Source organism: Ovis aries, chromosome 25 (assembly GCF_016772045.2).
Source record: "Ovis aries strain OAR_USU_Benz2616 breed Rambouillet chromosome 25, ARS-UI_Ramb_v3.0, whole genome shotgun sequence".
Classification (NCBI taxonomy): domain Eukaryota; kingdom Metazoa; phylum Chordata; class Mammalia; order Artiodactyla; family Bovidae; genus Ovis; species Ovis aries.
Genome location: NC_056078.1, coordinates 3,361,950 through 3,379,080, shown reverse-complemented (window position 1 = coordinate 3,379,080; position 17,131 = coordinate 3,361,950). Strand labels below are relative to the sequence as shown.

The window sequence follows — 17,131 nt, the reverse complement described above, 5'->3', positions numbered from 1 at the left end:
TGGAAAAGCATGCAAGCTCCTAGTGTAAATTGCTTTCCTTGTTTCTTGTTTCACCTTTTAATTTATGGGGTAAATACAGAGGAGCCATGTAACCACTGGGTGTGCTGGAAATAGGTCTAAGGGCGACAAGCAAGCCTGCATGGTCAGGACTGATGATCACGTGTAAGACCATGCTGCTTATTTCCCTGCTCATGAGGCTTCCTCCAGCAAGGCTAGCAGCAGAGAGAAGTGCCAGTGGAGAACAGTGCTGCCGTGGAAGGAGCCCAGGCCTGGGGGAGCCTAAGTGCTTCCTTGCTATGTCTTCCATACGCAGCGCCCTTCCCCCTTTGCAGGGCATCTCCCTGATCATGGATACACCTGGGTGGATCGGTCCTGGTGCCATACAACAGTACCACCACCTGCCCTTAATCCCAGGCACCGCTTAGGGAGTTCTTGAGTCATCCCCACAGTGCTTGGCTTGTGGACAAAGAAGGAAGCAGAGAGCACAGCTGTGTTTCACTGAACCAAGGCTCTTGCCCGGGCAACAATGGGCACCAGCTTGCGGAGGTAACTGACCCTGACCGGCAAGCGGAGGCAGGGCTACAGTCACCCGGGGGGCAAGGAGGAGTCTGTTCCCAGGTGCTCGCCCAGATGTCTCTGGTGCTCCCTGTCCCCAGCATTGGTAGTAAATCGACAAGCACGGGAACCCTGGACTGAGAAGGGCCTTGGCAACCTGAAGCTCAGGTCTTCCCCGCCCCTGCCCCTCGGGATGGGAGTCTGGATCAGGGATGCTGGGGTGGCGGGGTGGACGGAGTCCAGGCAGATGGTGAGGGTCTGTGCAGCTCCAGGAGCAGCCAGCCTGCCTCGTCTCAGCTTCCCTCTCTGCGACTCTGGAGGAGCCTCTCCCTCACCTTGAGGGGAAACCTGTGTGTGGCGCGGCGTGGACTGGTGGGCCCTGCCGTGTCCCTCCAGACCATCTGCCAAGAGCGCTGAGGTACCTGCTTCAGCAGTGAGCTCTTCTCAGGGATGCCCGCCCCCTGTAACATCCCAGGCACTGATGACTGACTTCCCAACTCGGCGACTGAGCTGAGTGGCCGAGGCCTTTGCTGGGTCTCCCTTGGCCAGATTCCGCTTCCTTCTCTTAGTGTGGATGCCAAGACCTCCCTCTAAGGGATGTCCTGCTCTCAGAGTCCACAACTGGCCCCGAAACCTGGCTAAACCCCTCGGTGGTCCGGCAGGTGACAGAAGGCTGACCAGGTCGCCGGCTGTGGGGCGCGGGAGACAGCTGTTGCTGGGAAGCACAATTTGAGGAGAGTGACAGTTTTCAGTCATACCAGGCTCAGTCTGTGGGTGAAGGGGCTGGTCAGTCTCCTTCATCCTCCCAGGCCGATTAGGACACTTTCCCCAATCTTAGTTAGCTTCCACTTGCCACCCATGATCAACTTTTCATTCGTGAATTTGTCTCAGCCATTTGTTAACTCTTTCCAATTAACTTGCAAAAATGAGTTTCATGAACTGTTGGAGATGGTGCCTTATAATTGAGAGTCGTGTGGTGCTAGTGGTACAGACCCCACCTGCCAGCGCAGGAGACAGAAGTGAGTTCGATCCCTGGGTCAGGAAGATGCCCTGGAGGAGGGCATGGCAACCCACTCTAGTATTCTTGCCTGGAGAATCCCATGGACAGAGGACCCTGGCAGACTACAGTCCATGGAGTCACAAAGTCGGACCCGACTGAAGTGACTTAGCATACAGCATATGTAATCACCTCATGATTTCCTGAGCACACGCCGAGAAGCACATTGACCTTGGGCCTCCCCGGGCCCCCACCCCACCCCACTGCAGCCTCTTCCCCATCTAGCTGGCACTTAGGCCACTTTGAAGAGAGGCAGACCTTGCTGCTGAGCAGTAAGCACAGATGGGACATTGTTTTCCATCTGTTGGCAGTGTCAAAAGAATTTATTTCAAGTCTGCTTAAGGTTGTGGTAAAACTCAAGTTTTCCAAAAGGCGATACACAAAGTCCAACCAACCCCCAAAGACCAGAAAGCACAGTGTTTGCAATTCAAAAAATACAAACGCTTGGGATACCAATATAAAAATTAGAAAAAAGTTGCATACCGTCCCCCCACCTCCCTCCTCCGGGTTTCCAGTGGAATGTGAACACCAACAGGACCAAGAGCTGCCACCCTATGGCAGCAACTCCCGACAGACTGTGGGTGCAGCGGGGGAGGGGGAAAGCAGGGTAAAGAAAGACAGGAAGATGGAGCTTCCATCATCGACAGCTAAAACAAGGACACGAAGCTTTTTGCTACTTTGAAAATTCCTTTGCCAACGTTAAACACACATCTCTCATGCTTAATACAACAGCTGAGTGTGAAAGCAGCAATTCTACATCATGCATTTAATGTTTTCTGCTTTGCTCACTCTGCGCTTCCCCTTGGTGCTGAGAAAACCCCGGGGCCTGGGATGTCCAGTCACCACTGAGGAGTTGGAAGGGCCCTTCCCCAGCTGCAGCCTCACCCAGGAAACACCCACTACACTCCTGTGTCCACAGCTGCCAGCAGTCACTTTTCCAGACCCGAAGCCTGTCTTGGATCCTCTCCTTGGAGGCTTCCTGAGGTCCTAGTCTGGGGAGTGGCGCCCAGGAGCTCCCTGGGTCTCCCAGCACCCGGGCCAGGCAGCCCTCTTCTCCCGTTGAGAGAAAGCGATGCCTCCCAGCTTAGAGACTTGCCTGTAGTCTCAGCTCCCAGCTATTCTGACTCAAGTCAACATCATTCATCAAGAAACCCATGAACCCCACCCCCCCCAACAGGTAGTGCAGATGAGTCCCAGCCCATGGGGACACTAGGCCCTCCACCTTTTAGGCCAACCTGCCTTCCAGATGGTAGCTCGGTTGTGTGCCTTCTCATGCTTAGATGTTGGTTTTCAAAACCGTTCCTTCTGCGGAGATCTTTGAAAACAGAGGAGAAACATCGTCAGCCGAAGGTCCCCTTAAAAGAGAGCTAAGATAACCACAAAGGCAGGAAGGCAGTCACTCTCTTTCCTTGTTTCAAGGCAGCTTCTGCAGGCAGATGCGTGGCCTGCGTGCAGTGGTTCACACAGTGCCATCAAAGCAGGCCGTTCTGAGAACAGGAGCGGTTGTCCTGTCTCTCTCTGTGCTCAGGGGAATCTGGTTTTACGCATTCCTGGCCAGGCAGCTGTGTAATCAACATGTGCTCCTGGATGGAAGACATGTCAGATGAGGCTCAGGAAAGTCATCGCGCAGGCTCTGTCCTCCAAGTGTGAACCGTTGGCCTGGACTCAGCAGATGCAAGTCTCCACTTTGTTCTTGAAAAGCGTTACTCTACGATCATCACAACACACCAGATGAGGTAGGTTAGTGTGACCGCGCTCACATCCAGGTGGGGAGACTGAGGCACAGAGAGACTGAGGAGGTGTGGCCCCACCCACATTGGGTTGAAAGAGAGGCATTTATGATGGCTGAGCCTGGCATTCTCCCCCAAATCCACTCTTCTCTGTTTTATAGTCCATTTAAAGGTCAAGCTGTGGATCAATGAATGTGACCGATGAAAAGCCAGGAGCTCCTGGCTTGCTTGAGAAAGAAACGCTGTGGTTTCCAGGATTTGCACTTGCCTTGAGTAGCTTCCTGATGATGCCTGATTTGACATTTTGACCAGTTGAAGGCCACACACCTACTAAGGTGTTCCTGCAGCTTCTAGTCAGAAGTGGGCCAGGAAGAATGCAGATGCGGAGTGTTGCTTTCTGGGAATGGTGGTAGGTTGGAGACTCTTCAGGAATACAAAGTGAGACCTGACGGGCTGGCTTCGCTGAGAGGCTCCCCCGTTTTCCTGCCCTGTCCCTTCTGGCAGGACACTGCAGACTTGGGAAGGCCTGGTCATGAGTGTTAGGATGAAGCCCACAGGTTTGTGGTTCAGGCTTTCTGGGGACCACAGCATGGATGCCCCACACACCACTCTGCGTATCGACCCATGACCAGCTGCTAGCATAACCCAGTGGTTCTCAGCCAGGGAGTCCCCTGGGCATACTTGGCGATGTCTGTAGATCCTTTTAAAGCTTTTTTTTTTTTTCCAATTAGTTGTTTTTTTAAATATATTTTATTGTTTATTTTTGGCTGCCCTGGGTCTTTGTTGCTGTGTGCGAACTTCCTCTGATTGTAGCGCGTGGGGACCACTCTCTAGCTGTGGTGTGCAGACTTCTCACTACGCTGGCTTCTCTTGTTGGAGAGCATGGGTTCTAGGGTGTGTAGGCTTCTTGGGCTTAGTTTCCCTGCAGCATGTGGGATCTTCCCAGACCAGGGATTGAACCCATGTCCCCTGCGTTGGCAGGTGAATTCTTAACCACTGGACTACCAGGGAAGTCCTGTAGACACTTGCAGGTGTCACAACTAACTTGTGGCACTACTGGCATCTACTGAGGGGAGGTGAAGGATGCTTCTAAACATCCTGTGGTGCACAGGACAGGCCCCCGCTGTGCCAAATGTCAATAGTGCTGAGACAGAACTCCTGGCATCACCCACAGCCTTGCAATAGTTTCTCAGTGTTGACATGCTGAGTGCTTTGGGGCTTGTATGTGGATACGATACCTCACAGCCGGCAGCAGCTTCATCTGTAAGCAACCTACTCACCTGTTCTGAAATGCGCCTTCCCAGGGGACCAAGCCTTTCAACTAAGGCTTGGATGCAAATATCCCTGGAAGAAGTACACATGACTCCTGCATCCTGGTCCCTTCCTGAGAATGCTCTGGTAGGCAGAGGGCAGGGGCACCAGAGGGGCAGGGGGCCATGGGGCGCCTGAGGGCACTGTCGAAACTACAGAGTCTGTATAGTGCTGAAGACTCATCCCAGATTGTGTACAGTTTGATGGGTTTCAGGTTGGTAACTTACTCTGTGCGGCAGGTGGGATTGTTATTTTCCCAAATAGGACAGAGCAGGAAAAGCGGCTGTGTGTAATGTCTTACCTTGCTTTGAATTAGGAGCTCGGGTGCTACGCAGTGAGATGCTATTGGACAAATTTTAAAGAGATTAATTCTAAAAGGAGAGGCATACACTTTGACGAAACCTGCTCACTAGCAAAGAACAAACTGCAGATCTGTGTGGCTGGGGCATTATTTACAATGAAATGGAACTTGACATCTTAAATTAGTTTGAATTCCTTTCTCACTGAAACTGCTCAATAGACAAACACCAAGGTATCCTTCAACCAAAGCATCATCTTCATACCACCTTATGTACAGAGATGACACCACATTGTAAAGGAACAGGGAATTCAGTAGCAGCTGAGAACCCCTGCAGTAGCTCTGAACCCCAGGCTTGAGAGCATAACACGAACCATGAGTTGTTGTTGAGCCCCTCCTTCATTCTGTTGGTGCCTCAAGAACACGTGGACCTGCCTTCTCCCAGTGGTCCATTCTTGCTCCTAGAAGTTGTTTTGTGCTGAGGACAGGAGAGTGGCTGTTGGACCACCTGACGCGGTGCTCGGTTTCAGCTGTATTGCTTCTGGCCCTGGAGGAGCCGGGAAAGGCAGGTACTTGCCTGCTCCTGCACTCACAGGGCCTTGGGGCCGCTGTTGCTGCTGGTGGGAAGGAAGCCATGTTATTCCTCAGGAGGTCTTCCTCCTCCCTTGCCCATCTCCCTCTGACCCAGATACTGCTCTCCCAAGGGTGCCGCCAAGTGCAGGCTGATCTGAAGGAGCTCCTCCCCGAAGACACAGAGCCTGGGTTGCAGAGTTACCCAGCTTTGATGATCCTGGGAGCTCCCAGCCTCTCACCCAGACTCCACTGAAAGGAGCCACTTCCGCCGGGCCGTCTGTGGCCGACTTCCCGGCCACACCTCACTCCCGGCTCACTGGGCTCGTCTTTCCCCAAAGACACTCCCAACGCCAATGCTTCTGGACTTGCTGGCCTCGGCTTCCTGCCCCGGGAAGGCAGGGGCTCCTCTGGGGCCTCCAGGCTTCAAGAACTTTCCCCACCCTCCACGTGGAGTCCCCCAGAGCTGTGACCCCGGAGTGAGATGAAAGGATGCTGGGGGCGGAGAAGAGACAGGCAGCTGCGAGGATGCGGATGCCATGCACGTTGCCTGCCGGGCTCTGGCTGGAGCTCTGCGGGGTGCCGAGCCCCTCCATGTGCCCTGGGAACCACCTGCTGGATGGAAAGGAGGAAGCTGGACCTCAACTGAGTGGGTGGCTGCCGGGACCTGGGCAGCAGGGGCTTAGACAGCACCAGGAGGCTCCTGCAGACGTGGGCGGCCAGTCTCCCTGGCCACCTTGGTGGGCACAGTTGGGCCGGCAGTCTTCGTCTGGGAGCAGGGGCTTGAGGTAGGCTTATCGCATCTGCTGAATAGAGGCCAGTAGGATCTGCACAGCGCTGGCCGGGCTGACTCGGAAAGCAAGTGCAGCATCTAAACGAGCAGGTAGGACCAAGTAGACACAGTCGGTGCCGGTTTACGGGCTAAGTTTTATAAAAATCCAAGCCAGCAAATAGACAAGTTACTCCTTGACCTCAAAAATAATGCTTGATAAAATATATTCTTTTAAAAAGGAGAGAGAAAGGCTTCCTACCAGTTGGATAGGGAGGTGGCAGGCAACAAGGAAGAAGAGGCTGGGAGGAGAGCAGAGGGTTGCAGCTGGGCTCAGACCCCGGAGCAGGCTTTTTTCGTGAGGCGGACTCCGGGGAGAAGGTTAGCGTTCCCAGCAGGGAGGGGCGGGCTCACTGGAGCCCAGCGCGGCCATGTGGACCCCTCACACCGAGGGAAGGTAGGCGCCAGGAACACAGCAGCATCCACTGTTTCCTGCCTCCTGCAGAGTCCTGCCCGCCCCCAGGGCACAGCCTCCCCTGCCAGCGGGCCACTCCCTGTTCTCACGATGCTGTCACGGTGGCCGTGGATGGTCTCAGAGTGAAGCTGGACTGGGTATAAGAGGCTTCCCAGGGCCTCACGGCTCAGGAATCTGAGAGCCTCGCAGCTCAGAAGAGTAGCTCGGGTTTGCAGCTAACTTCTGGGGGAGCCAACTCCCGAAAAAAAGCCATCACCAGGTGGAGACTCAGCACACAGTGATTCAGATTCCAGGGTTTTGTGTTTAAGAACCGAGTGAATGAATTTTAGGAGACTGGTGTGTGTGTGCGCACGTGTGTGTGAGGGGGTGTGGAGGGGAGAGAGACTGGTTGATTAATGAAGGACCTAAGGAAACTGTTTGAAAAAGTTCTCAACAGTTCCACGGGAGCGGCAAAGAGCAAGATGAATAGTTAACGGCCCTCTCTGCGCAGCCTCTTCTGCAAGTGGCGTAACACACCAGATATGCCAACTGAAAACCTAAAGGATGACGCTTCCTGGCAGAGATGGGAGCTGGCACCCTTTGTTCTCTGAAGTGGTGCATCCAGCAAAGACTTGACACCAAGGATACAGGATTTCCGAGTGTCCCCCAACTCCCGCTCTCAGGATGCTCATCACAGGGTCTGCCCTCCCCTTTCCCCCCTCCCTGCCCCCTGCAAAAGACAAGCATTGAAAACAGAAGGCAGGAAACCAAACGAAACCCCAAATACTTCCTCGCTGTCTTGACAAACGTCCTTCTTCGTGTCTGTAATGCCCGGTGGAACGACAGGAAGCACCCATGTTCACCACCCTCTGTGGCCTCAGCGAGCATGGCCTGCAGGCATTCTCCATCCCTCAAAGAAAGCGGGTCTCTAAGATGCTCAGCGGCTGCTGGGTTGCACCCGGGATGTGGCTGTGCTCCCTCAGGGGTTATGTGAGTGCAGTGAGGGACGGCCACGCAGAGCAGGACCTGGCAGGCTAGTTGCCTGACAGCTTTGGCCGCCCCAGGTTTGTTGGTACTTCCAGTCCCGTGTGCAGAGTGACCTGGAAAAGAAGACGTGGTGATCAGGGGCAGAGCAGCCCCGCGAGCCCTCAATGCACACAGCTCAGCAGCCGTGCCCTGCCCTCTGCTCCAGGATCACCACAGGCAGCGGCCCGCCTTCTCTGTGTTGTGGAATCTACTATTTATTATGCTTGGCATCACTACCATCAGGCCCAGGAGCTTGCTCCGAAGAGCTGGTCTTTGCCTCTTTCCTCACAGTGAGAACTGCATACTGCCTGGTTCCCACACTGCCCCAACCTCCAGGAGCCTCGGCAAGGCTGAGGTTCTTTGCTGCAGGAGGAATTGGGCTCAGGGTTTATATTTGTTTCTGCTTTCTTTCCATGGCCTCTTTCCTTTCCTACATTTGTTTTCTTAACCCTGTGTAAGAACAGCCCATACTTCAGGCTGCCTCAGAGCTCTTTTGCAAATGAGTGGAGGTACAAATCCATCAAGAGCTTCCCAGGTGGCACTAGTGGTAAACAACCCATCTGCCAGTGCAGGAGACATAAGAGATGTGGGTTCGATCCCTGGGCTGGGAAGATCCGCTGGAGAAGGGCATGGCAAGCCACTCCACTATTCTTGCCTGAAGAATCCCCATGGACAGAGGAGCCTGGCGGACTATATCCCATAGAGTCTCAAAGAGTCAGACACAGCTCAGAGACTGAGCACACACATCCATTGATTGATTTGTGCGCAAGTGGATGCTAAGCTCCTTCTGTTGTGTCTAACTCTGTGCGACTCCATGGACTATAGCCGGCCAGGCTCCTCTTGACCATGGGGATTCTCCAGGCAAGAATACTGGAGTGGGCTGCTCTCTTCTTCTCCAGGGCATCTTCCTGACCCAGGGATTGAACCTACATCTCCTGCATTGGCAGGTGGATTCTTTACCACTGCGCCAACCCACAAATCAATCAATAAGGGATAATACTCAGAGTCAGTGGACACCTTGAAACAGAGCTTTGCCCCCAACCCCATACTTCCCAGGGGAGGAGCTGTGTGTGGGAATCAAAGGCTGGCACACTCCCCGCGCTTCCTCCACGCTCCTCTCTGTCCTTCACACCCTCATGGGGCTGCTGAGCAGGTAGCCCCCCAGGACTGGACTCGGCCCTGGGAGGATGCTGGCTTTCTGAGGGAACCAGAGAGGCAGGGGTGGGTTGGGGGTAAATCCTTAGGCGTGGTCTCTCCCCAGCTCTCCCTCCTCTTGGAGGAAAGCCACAGGAGCCCCAGCACACGCTGGCCACCAGGGCCCTGCAGGACAGGAGGCGCCGACTTTCTGGCCTGGCAGCTTTCCCAGAGCATGTCGTCAGGACTTGCCCACCTCCTGCACCCTCACTGCCCCTCCGTCCCCCTGCTTGTGCACAAACAGCCACCTTAGAGCTTCTGCTGCTTTCAAGGGGCCAAGTAAGGATTCATCAAGCCAGAGGAGACTGTCTCCAGGCGAGGCCCAGGTGGGCGGTAGGTAAGCTCCTGGCCGGGCAGCACGCCATCGGCTTCTTTAGAGCCCTCTTTGTCCGGCACACCTTGGAGGCCCACGGGCAGCGGGGGTGGGGGCCAGCAGGGGGCCCTGGCCTGGAAGGTGCGCGGTACCTGAACGTTGCGGTTGAGGCTGAGGGCTGGCATGAAGACCCCATCCACGTGGCTGAAGGCCGTGGGGCCCTGCTGCTGCCCGTTGATGAAGAAGGTCAGAGTGTGTTTATTCAGGTCCAGCAGCACGCCCACGGTGGCCCCCTTGCACACACCGCCTTCCGTCCTGAGGAGAGAAGCCGGGGTGGGGGTGAGGACAGGACGTTCAGCTGAAGGCTGCTGGGGACCCCCTCGCCTGGAAACACAGTGCCCCCAGTGGAGCAGGGGGCTGGTCATCCCCCAGAACCCGCTGTAGAGCAAAGGACTAAAATCGGGGCCCTCGTGGTGAATGTTGTGACACTCCATCTCATGGTGGTTTGGATTCGCATCTACTGGGTGGGGCGAGTCTCTGGGTGGGCATCACCCTCACCTGTCTCCTTCCCGGGGGTGGGTGGGCCGAGTCCGTTAGACTCTCTCCTCCCTTAGCTGAGGTGGAGGTCCGCCTTGACACAGGCGGCTCTGCTCTGATCAGAAAACCATTTTTGTCCTTTCCTGATGGGGAACGAGCTGGTCAGCTGGAGAGCTGGTCAGGAGTGCTGGGTGGGCGTTGTCAGAGGGCAGGGCAGGACCCGCGGCGGAGCACTGCTGGGGAGTGGGGCTTGCCACTGGGCCTGTGGTGCTGTTCAGACACTGACCAACGGGTGGCGCTAAGGAGCTGCCCGCGGCACAGGAAGGAGGCCCACCAGCGCCTCCCCCGGGTCTCCTGGCCCAGCCCAGTCCCCTCTCCACCCTTCCCCCAGAACTGGAGCCTGGGTCCTGAGTTAAACCCTGACACCATGTGTAATTAGCCCCAAGACTTGGACATTAACCTTAAGCCCTGATCTCATAATCTGCCAAATGGTGATAACAATCGAACTTTCCTGAGGCCCAAATGAAATCCCATGAGCCAGGTGCTTCCCACAGCACAAAGTAGGCTTAATAGATGCTCCTCGTTGTCACTCTCACCCCAGGGTATCTAGGTTGCCGCTCGGCCTGAGCAAGCAGAGAGGGTGCTGCTGGGCCTGGACCCGGTCCCCAGGTGGCCTGTGAGCAGACGGCCAGGCAGGCGCAGGGCCAGGCTGCCCAGCCCCTGGGGAGGAGCTGCCTGCTGTCACCCCAGGCCTGTGAATAGGTGATCACAGCTGCTGAAAAGGCCGACGGTAGGGGTCCCATCTGCCTTCAGCCCCCGGGGACCCTCCGGCAAGTCCCTGTCCCACGCCAGGACTCCTGGGGCCATCTGCAGGAGCACTGAGGTGGGCCTGGAGCTCTGAGAGCCCCTGGAGTTGACCCGGCCTAGCGCTGCAGTCCAGGGGAGTTGGTTCCTTGGGGCCTCTTGCCTCTCCCAGCAGGGGTGATGGCCCTCAGCAGACTGGGAAGGAGACAGCGAGGAGATGGCTTGGAGGGCCACAACCCTCCAGTACTGGGGCCAGGTCTCCTCCAGGATTCGAGTTTCCCGAGTCTGGCCTGGTGACCCCACTCTCCCAAGCCAGCCTCAGGGCAAGGCAGTGCTGGAGCTACCCGGGTCAGAGCCGCCACAGAGACTGCCCCCGGGGCGCAGCACCCCCTGCCTGCCTGTTTCAAGCCCCTGCGGTTGTGTGTGGGGAGTTCCGTGGTGACTCAGGCTGGGCTGAGGGGTGTGGAGGAAAGTGGAGCAGAGCCTGGAGGAGAACTGGAGCCCAGGGCTGGTGAGCCTGGCCTCGGGGCTCGCTGAGCGGCCTGCACATCCACCAGCTCCACACTCCATCATATGCTCCCATCTGGCCTGCAGGCCAGCGGTCATGTCTCTCTGGGAACCGGACACCAAAGTGGTTAAGAACACTGCCCCACACCACGTGCTGATGCATTTGGGAAGGGCAGGAGGGCCGGGGCGCCAGGCCTCCCGTCGGGGGCGGGCGGGGGCGCGCACCTGTTGGTGTGTGAGTTGCCGTGCATGAACCAGCTGCGGTTGTTGTCCACGTACATGGCCCAGGCCTTGTCGTCCTTGCCCAGCATCATGTCCTTGGCCACGCTGGCCCTGGCCACCCCAAAGGCGGGGTCCGGGTGGCTGTCGTACCGGTCCACGTGCAGCTCCCAGTAGTGCGCGCCCTTGGAGAAGGCTGCCGTGCCCAGCACCACCCGGTCGTCGTAGCTGCTGCAGGTGGCTGTCTGGTTGTCGTTGGACAAGATGATGTCCCGGTGCCCAGAGTTGGGGTCAAACGTGAACCAGGCCACTGGAAAGGAAGGGGTGGGCGAGAGGGGCAGAGCTGGGATGAGCTTGCCGGCAGCCTCTGACCTTGGCTCGCAGACAGACTCACTGGCATCTCTCAGGAAGTGGGCACACGGCGTTGAGTGTTCCTCCCTGCTCAATTCACACGCGCATGCACGCACATACACATTCATGCTCTCTCCTCCGTGTTCATCCAAGTGCCGAATCCCATGACCCCAGCTGGGCCGAGTACACAGACATCCAGGCCCCCATCTACATGCTCTCATGGAATCTTGGTTTCCACGGCACTCACGCACATTTTCGGCGCTATTAGGAGTGAGGATATACATCCAGCCCTGCGTCCTGGGAGAGAGACTCGAGAGGCAGAGAGGTGAAGTGGGGTCACCAAAGCTTCCGCGCTCTATTCTCCACCCACAGCCCGCTGGCAGGTGAGGGCTTCTAGGGGCACACAGCTGGGGAGCCCACCCCTGGGACAGCACCATCTGCCCGTCCCTGGGGGGCGGTTCAGGCTGTCTGTGTTCCTTAGGGCAGCCAGAGGATGGGCTGGGATAAGTGAAAGTTCCAGTTGCTCAGTCATGTCCGATTCTTTGTGACCATATGAACTGTAGCCCACCAGCTTCCTCTGTCCATGGGATTCTCCAGGCAAGACTACTGCAGCGGGCATGCCCTCCTCGAGGCAATCTTCCTGACCCAGAGATCGAACCTGCCTCTCTTGTGTCTCTTGCAGTGCAGGTGGATTCTTTACCCGCCGAGCATCAGGGAAGCCCTGGGACAAACGCTGACAGCAACACAGGGCTGGTGCCCTCCAGGGACCCCTGAGGCCCGACAGGTACGTGTTCGATGTAGCAGACCAGACCCTACATCACCCCTCGACGCTCAGGGTTCATGTGATCAAAACCCAGTGGAGTGTGGGTGTGCTGTGATTGCCTGCATCCTGAAAGGACACAGTGAGGTCTGCAGCACTCAGATCCGAGCTCTTGCGCGGGGTGCTCGAGGGGAAAGTTCCTCCTGGCAGCCTCCTGCCTTCTTTTCGCTGGGACATCCTGCCACTCTTGGCCCCTTGGAAGTGAGGCTACACTGGGAATGTAATCTCCCTGTACCTCTCAACCTCCAGTCTCACTTTCCAGATCCAGAGAGTAGGGTGAAGGAGTGTCTCCTTCCTTTGTGATGGGAGGGCAGGGAGCAAGGAGAGCAGGTCAGGGGCAGGGCTGGAGGAGATGGACTCACCCAGCTGCCACCTCTTTCCTTTACCCCGATGCCTCCCTCACCAGCAACTGTCAGATTTTCCCTGCCCATCTGTCTGCGCATCTGATACGTGGGCTGGGCCTGAATCTGTTTTCCCTGAGACACCCCAGTGCTCACCGTCGGATGTCTGCAGGACCACAGTCTTACTGTAGGGCCCAACGCCGGAGGAGTTGAAAGCCTTGACCCTGGCGTTGTATGTGCTGTTGAAGTGAAGGCCGTCGATGGTGCACAGGGTCTCCTTGCCAACATACACCTCCTGGAAGAGACACAGACCACTCATCAGGTGCCCCTATTATGTGGAAAATTTCTCTTAGTCACATGTTGCATCGAAAGTGCTATCATCCCAAGAGTGCTATTTTTTAAATTAATTAATTAATATTAATTGGAGGCTAATTACTCTACACTATTGTGGTGGTTTTGCCATACACTGACAAGTACAGCCATGGGTGTACATGTGTCTCCCTGTCCTGAACCCCCCTCCCGCTTCCCTCCCCATTCCATCCCTCTGGGTTGTCCCAGTGCACCAGCTTTGAGTGCCCTGTTTCATGCATCAAACTTGGACTGGACATCTGTTTCATATATGGTAATATACATGCTTCAATGCTATTCTCTCAAATCACCCCACCCTTGTCTTCCACAGATTGCAAAAGTCTGTTCTTTATATCTGTTTCTCTTTTGCTGTCTTGCATACAGGGTTATCATTACCATCTTTCTAAACCCTATATATATGCACTTAGTTCAGTTCAGTCACTCAGTCGTGTCCGACTCGTTGAGACCCCATGGATTGCAGCACGCGAGGCCTCCCTGTCCATCACCAACTCCCAGAGTTTACTCAAACTCAAATCCATTAAGTCAGTGATGCCATCCAGCCATCTTATCCTGTGTTGTCCCCTTCTCCTCCCACCTTCAATCTTTCCCAGCATCAGGGTCTTTCCGAATGAGTCAGCTCTTCCTATCAGGTGGCCAAAGTATTCGAGTTTCAGCTTCAGCATCAGTCCTTCCAATGAACACCCAGGACTGATCTCCTTTAGGATGGACTGGTTGGATCTCCTTGCACTCCAAGGGACTCTCAAGAGTCTTTTCCAACAACACAGTTCAAAAGTATCAATTCTTCGGCACTCAGCTTTCTTTATAGTCCAACTCTCACATCCATGCGTGACCACTGAAAAGACCGTAGCCTTGACTAAACGGACCTTTGTTGACAAAGTAATGCTTCTGCTTTTTAATAAGCTGTCTAGGTTGGTCATAACTTTTCTTCCAAGGAACAAACGACTTTTAATTTCATTGCTGCAGTCACCATCTACATTGATTTTGGAGCCCCCCCAAAAATAAAGTCTGTCACTGTTTCCACTGTTTCATCTATTTGCAATGAAGTGATGGGACCAGGTGCCATCATCTTAGTTTTCTGAATGTTGAATTTTAAGCCAAATTTTTCACTCTCTTCTTTCACTTTGATGAAGAGGCTCTTTAGTTCTTCACTTTCTGCCTTAAGGGTATATGGTATTTCTCTTTCTAACTTATTTCATGCTGTATAATAAGCACCAACCAGTAACGCTGAAGAAGCTGGAGTTGAACAGTTCTTTGAAGACCTACAAGACCTTCTAGAACTAACACCCAGAAAAGATATCCTTTTCATTATAGGGGACTGGAATGCAAAAGTAGGAAGTCAAGAAATACCTGGAGTAAAAGGCAAATTTGGCCTTGAAATACAGAATGAAGCAGGGCAAAGGCTAATAGAGTTTTGCCAAGAGAACACACTGGTCATAGCAAACACTTTCTTCCAACAACACAAGAGATGACTCTACTCATGGACATCACCAGATGGTCAACAGCAAAATTAGATTGATTATATTCTTTGCAGCCAAAGATGGAGAAGCTCTATACAGTCAGCAAAAAGAAGACCAAGAGCTGACTGTGGCTCAGATCATGAACTCCTTATTGCCAAATTCAGACTGAAATTGAAGAAAGTGGGGAAAACCACTAGACCATTCAGGTATGACCTAAATCGAATTCCTTCCCATTATACAGTGGAAGTGACAAATAGATTCAAGGGATTAGGTCTGATAGACAGAGTGCCTGAAGAACTATGGATGGAGTTTCATGACATTGTGCAGGAGGCAGTGATCAAGACCATCCCCAAGAAAAAGAAATGTAAAAAGGCAAAATGGTTTTCTGAGGAGGCCTTACAAATAGCTATAAAAGAAGAGAAACGAAATGCAAAGGAGAAAAGGAAAGATATACCCATTTGAATACAAGGAGAGATAAGAAAACCTTCCTCAGTGATCAGTAGGGAGAAATAGAGGAAAACAATAGAATGGGAAAGACTAGAGATCTCTTCAAGAAAATTAGAGATACCAAGGGAACATTTCATGCAAAGATGGGCTCAATAAAGCACAGAAATGGCGTGGACCTAACAGAATCAGAAGATATTAAGAAGAGGTAGCAAGAGTACACAGAACTATACAAAGATCTTTATGACACAGATAACCACAATGGTGTGATCACTCACCTAGAACCAGACATCCTGGAATGTGAAGTCAAGTGGGCTTTAGGAAGCATCACTACAAACAAAGCTAGTGGAGGTGATGGAATTCCAGTTGAGCTATTTCAAATCCTGAAAGATGATGCTGTGAAAGTGCTGCACTCAATATACCAGCAAATTTGGAAAACTCAGCAGTGGCCATAGCACTGGAAAAGGTCAGTTTTCATTCCAATCTCAAAGAAAGGCAATGCCAAAGAATGCTCAAACTACCGCACAATTGCACTCATCTCACATACTAGTAAAGTAATGCTCAAAATTCTCCAAGCCAGGCTTCAACAATACGTGAACTTCCAGATGTTCAAGCTGGATTTAGAAAAGGCAGAGGAACCAGAGATCAAATTGCCAACATCCGCTCGATCATCTAAAAGGCAAGAGAGTTCTACGAAAACATCTACTTCTGCTTTATTGACTATGCCAAAGCCTTTGACTGTGTGGATCACAACAAACTGTGGAAAATTCTTCAAGAGATGGAAATACCAGACCACCTGATCTGCCTCTTGAGAAACCTATATGCAGGTCAGGAAGCAACAGTTAGAACTGGACATGGAACAACAGACTGGTTCTAAATTGGGAAAGAGACCATCAAGGCTGTATATTGTCACCCTGCTTATTTAACTTATATGCAGAGTACATCATGAGAAATGCTAGGCTGGATAAAGAACAAGCTGGAATCAAGATTACCAGGAGAAATATCAGTAACCTCAGATATGCAGATGACACCACCTTTATGGCAGAAAATGAAGAAAAACTAAGGAACCTCTTGATGAAAAGTGAAAGAGGAGAGTGAAAAAGTTGGCTTAAAGCTCAACATTCAGAAAACGAAGATCATGGCATCTGGTCCCATCACTTCATGGCAAATAAATGGGGAAACAATGGAAACAGTGTCAGACTTTGTTTTTTTGGGCTCCAAAATCACTGCAGATGGTGACTGCAGCCATGAAATTAAAAGACGCTTGCTCCTTGGAAGAAACGTTATGATCACCCTAGATAGCATATTTAAAAAGCAGAAGCATTACTTTGCTGACAAAAGTCCGACTAGCCAAAGCTATGGTTTTTCCAGTAGTCATGTATGGATGTAAGAGTTGGACTATAAAGAAAGCTGAGTGCCAAAGAATTGATGCTTTTGAACTGTGGTGTTGGAGAAGACTCTTGAGAGTCCCTTGGACTGCAAGGAGATCCAACCAGTCCATCCTAAAGGATATCAGTCCTGAATATTCATTGGAAGGACTGATGCTGAAGGTGAAACTCCAATACTTTGGCCACTTGATGCAAAGAACTAATTTGGAAAGACCCTGATGCTGGTAAAGATTGAACGTGGGAGGAGACAGAGGATGAGGTGGTTGGATGGCATCACTGACTCAGTGGACATGAGTTTGAGTAAGCTCTGGGAGTTGGTGATGGACAGGGAAGCCTGCCATCCTGCAGTCCATGGGGTCACAAAGAGTTGGACGTGACTGAGCTGCTGAACTGAATGGAATATGCTCCAGTTTCATCCACCTCATTAGAACTGACTCAAATGAATTCTTTTTAATAGCTGAGTAATATTCCATTCTGTATATGTACCACAACTTTCTTATCCATTCATCTGCCAATGGACATCTAGGTTGCTTCCATATCCTATCTATTGTAAGCAGTGTTGCGATGAACACTGGGGTGCATGTGTCTCTCTCAATTCTGGTTTCCTCAGTGTGTAT

At 53.0% G+C, this 17,131-nt stretch overlaps 1 protein-coding gene across 2 annotated transcripts in view; it reads right to left on the bottom strand.

The window, feature by feature from the left end:
- Positions 1-1,914: 1,914 nt before the first annotated feature.
- The window catches only part of TRIM67 (tripartite motif containing 67), a 62,775-nt gene continuing 47,558 nt past the window's right edge, over positions 1,915-17,131 (bottom strand). For both annotated transcript variants that reach the window (XM_027962209.3, XM_042240843.2), the window contains exons 7-10: positions 13,013-13,151; positions 11,351-11,654; positions 9,430-9,592; positions 1,915-7,844 (exon numbers count right to left, since the gene is read on the bottom strand). In XM_027962209.3, coding sequence (XP_027818010.1) covers positions 7,779-7,844; positions 9,430-9,592; positions 11,351-11,654; positions 13,013-13,151 — 672 coding nt within the window. In that variant the 3' untranslated portion in view covers positions 1,915-7,778. The remainder of the gene's footprint in view (positions 7,845-9,429; positions 9,593-11,350; positions 11,655-13,012; positions 13,152-17,131) is intronic.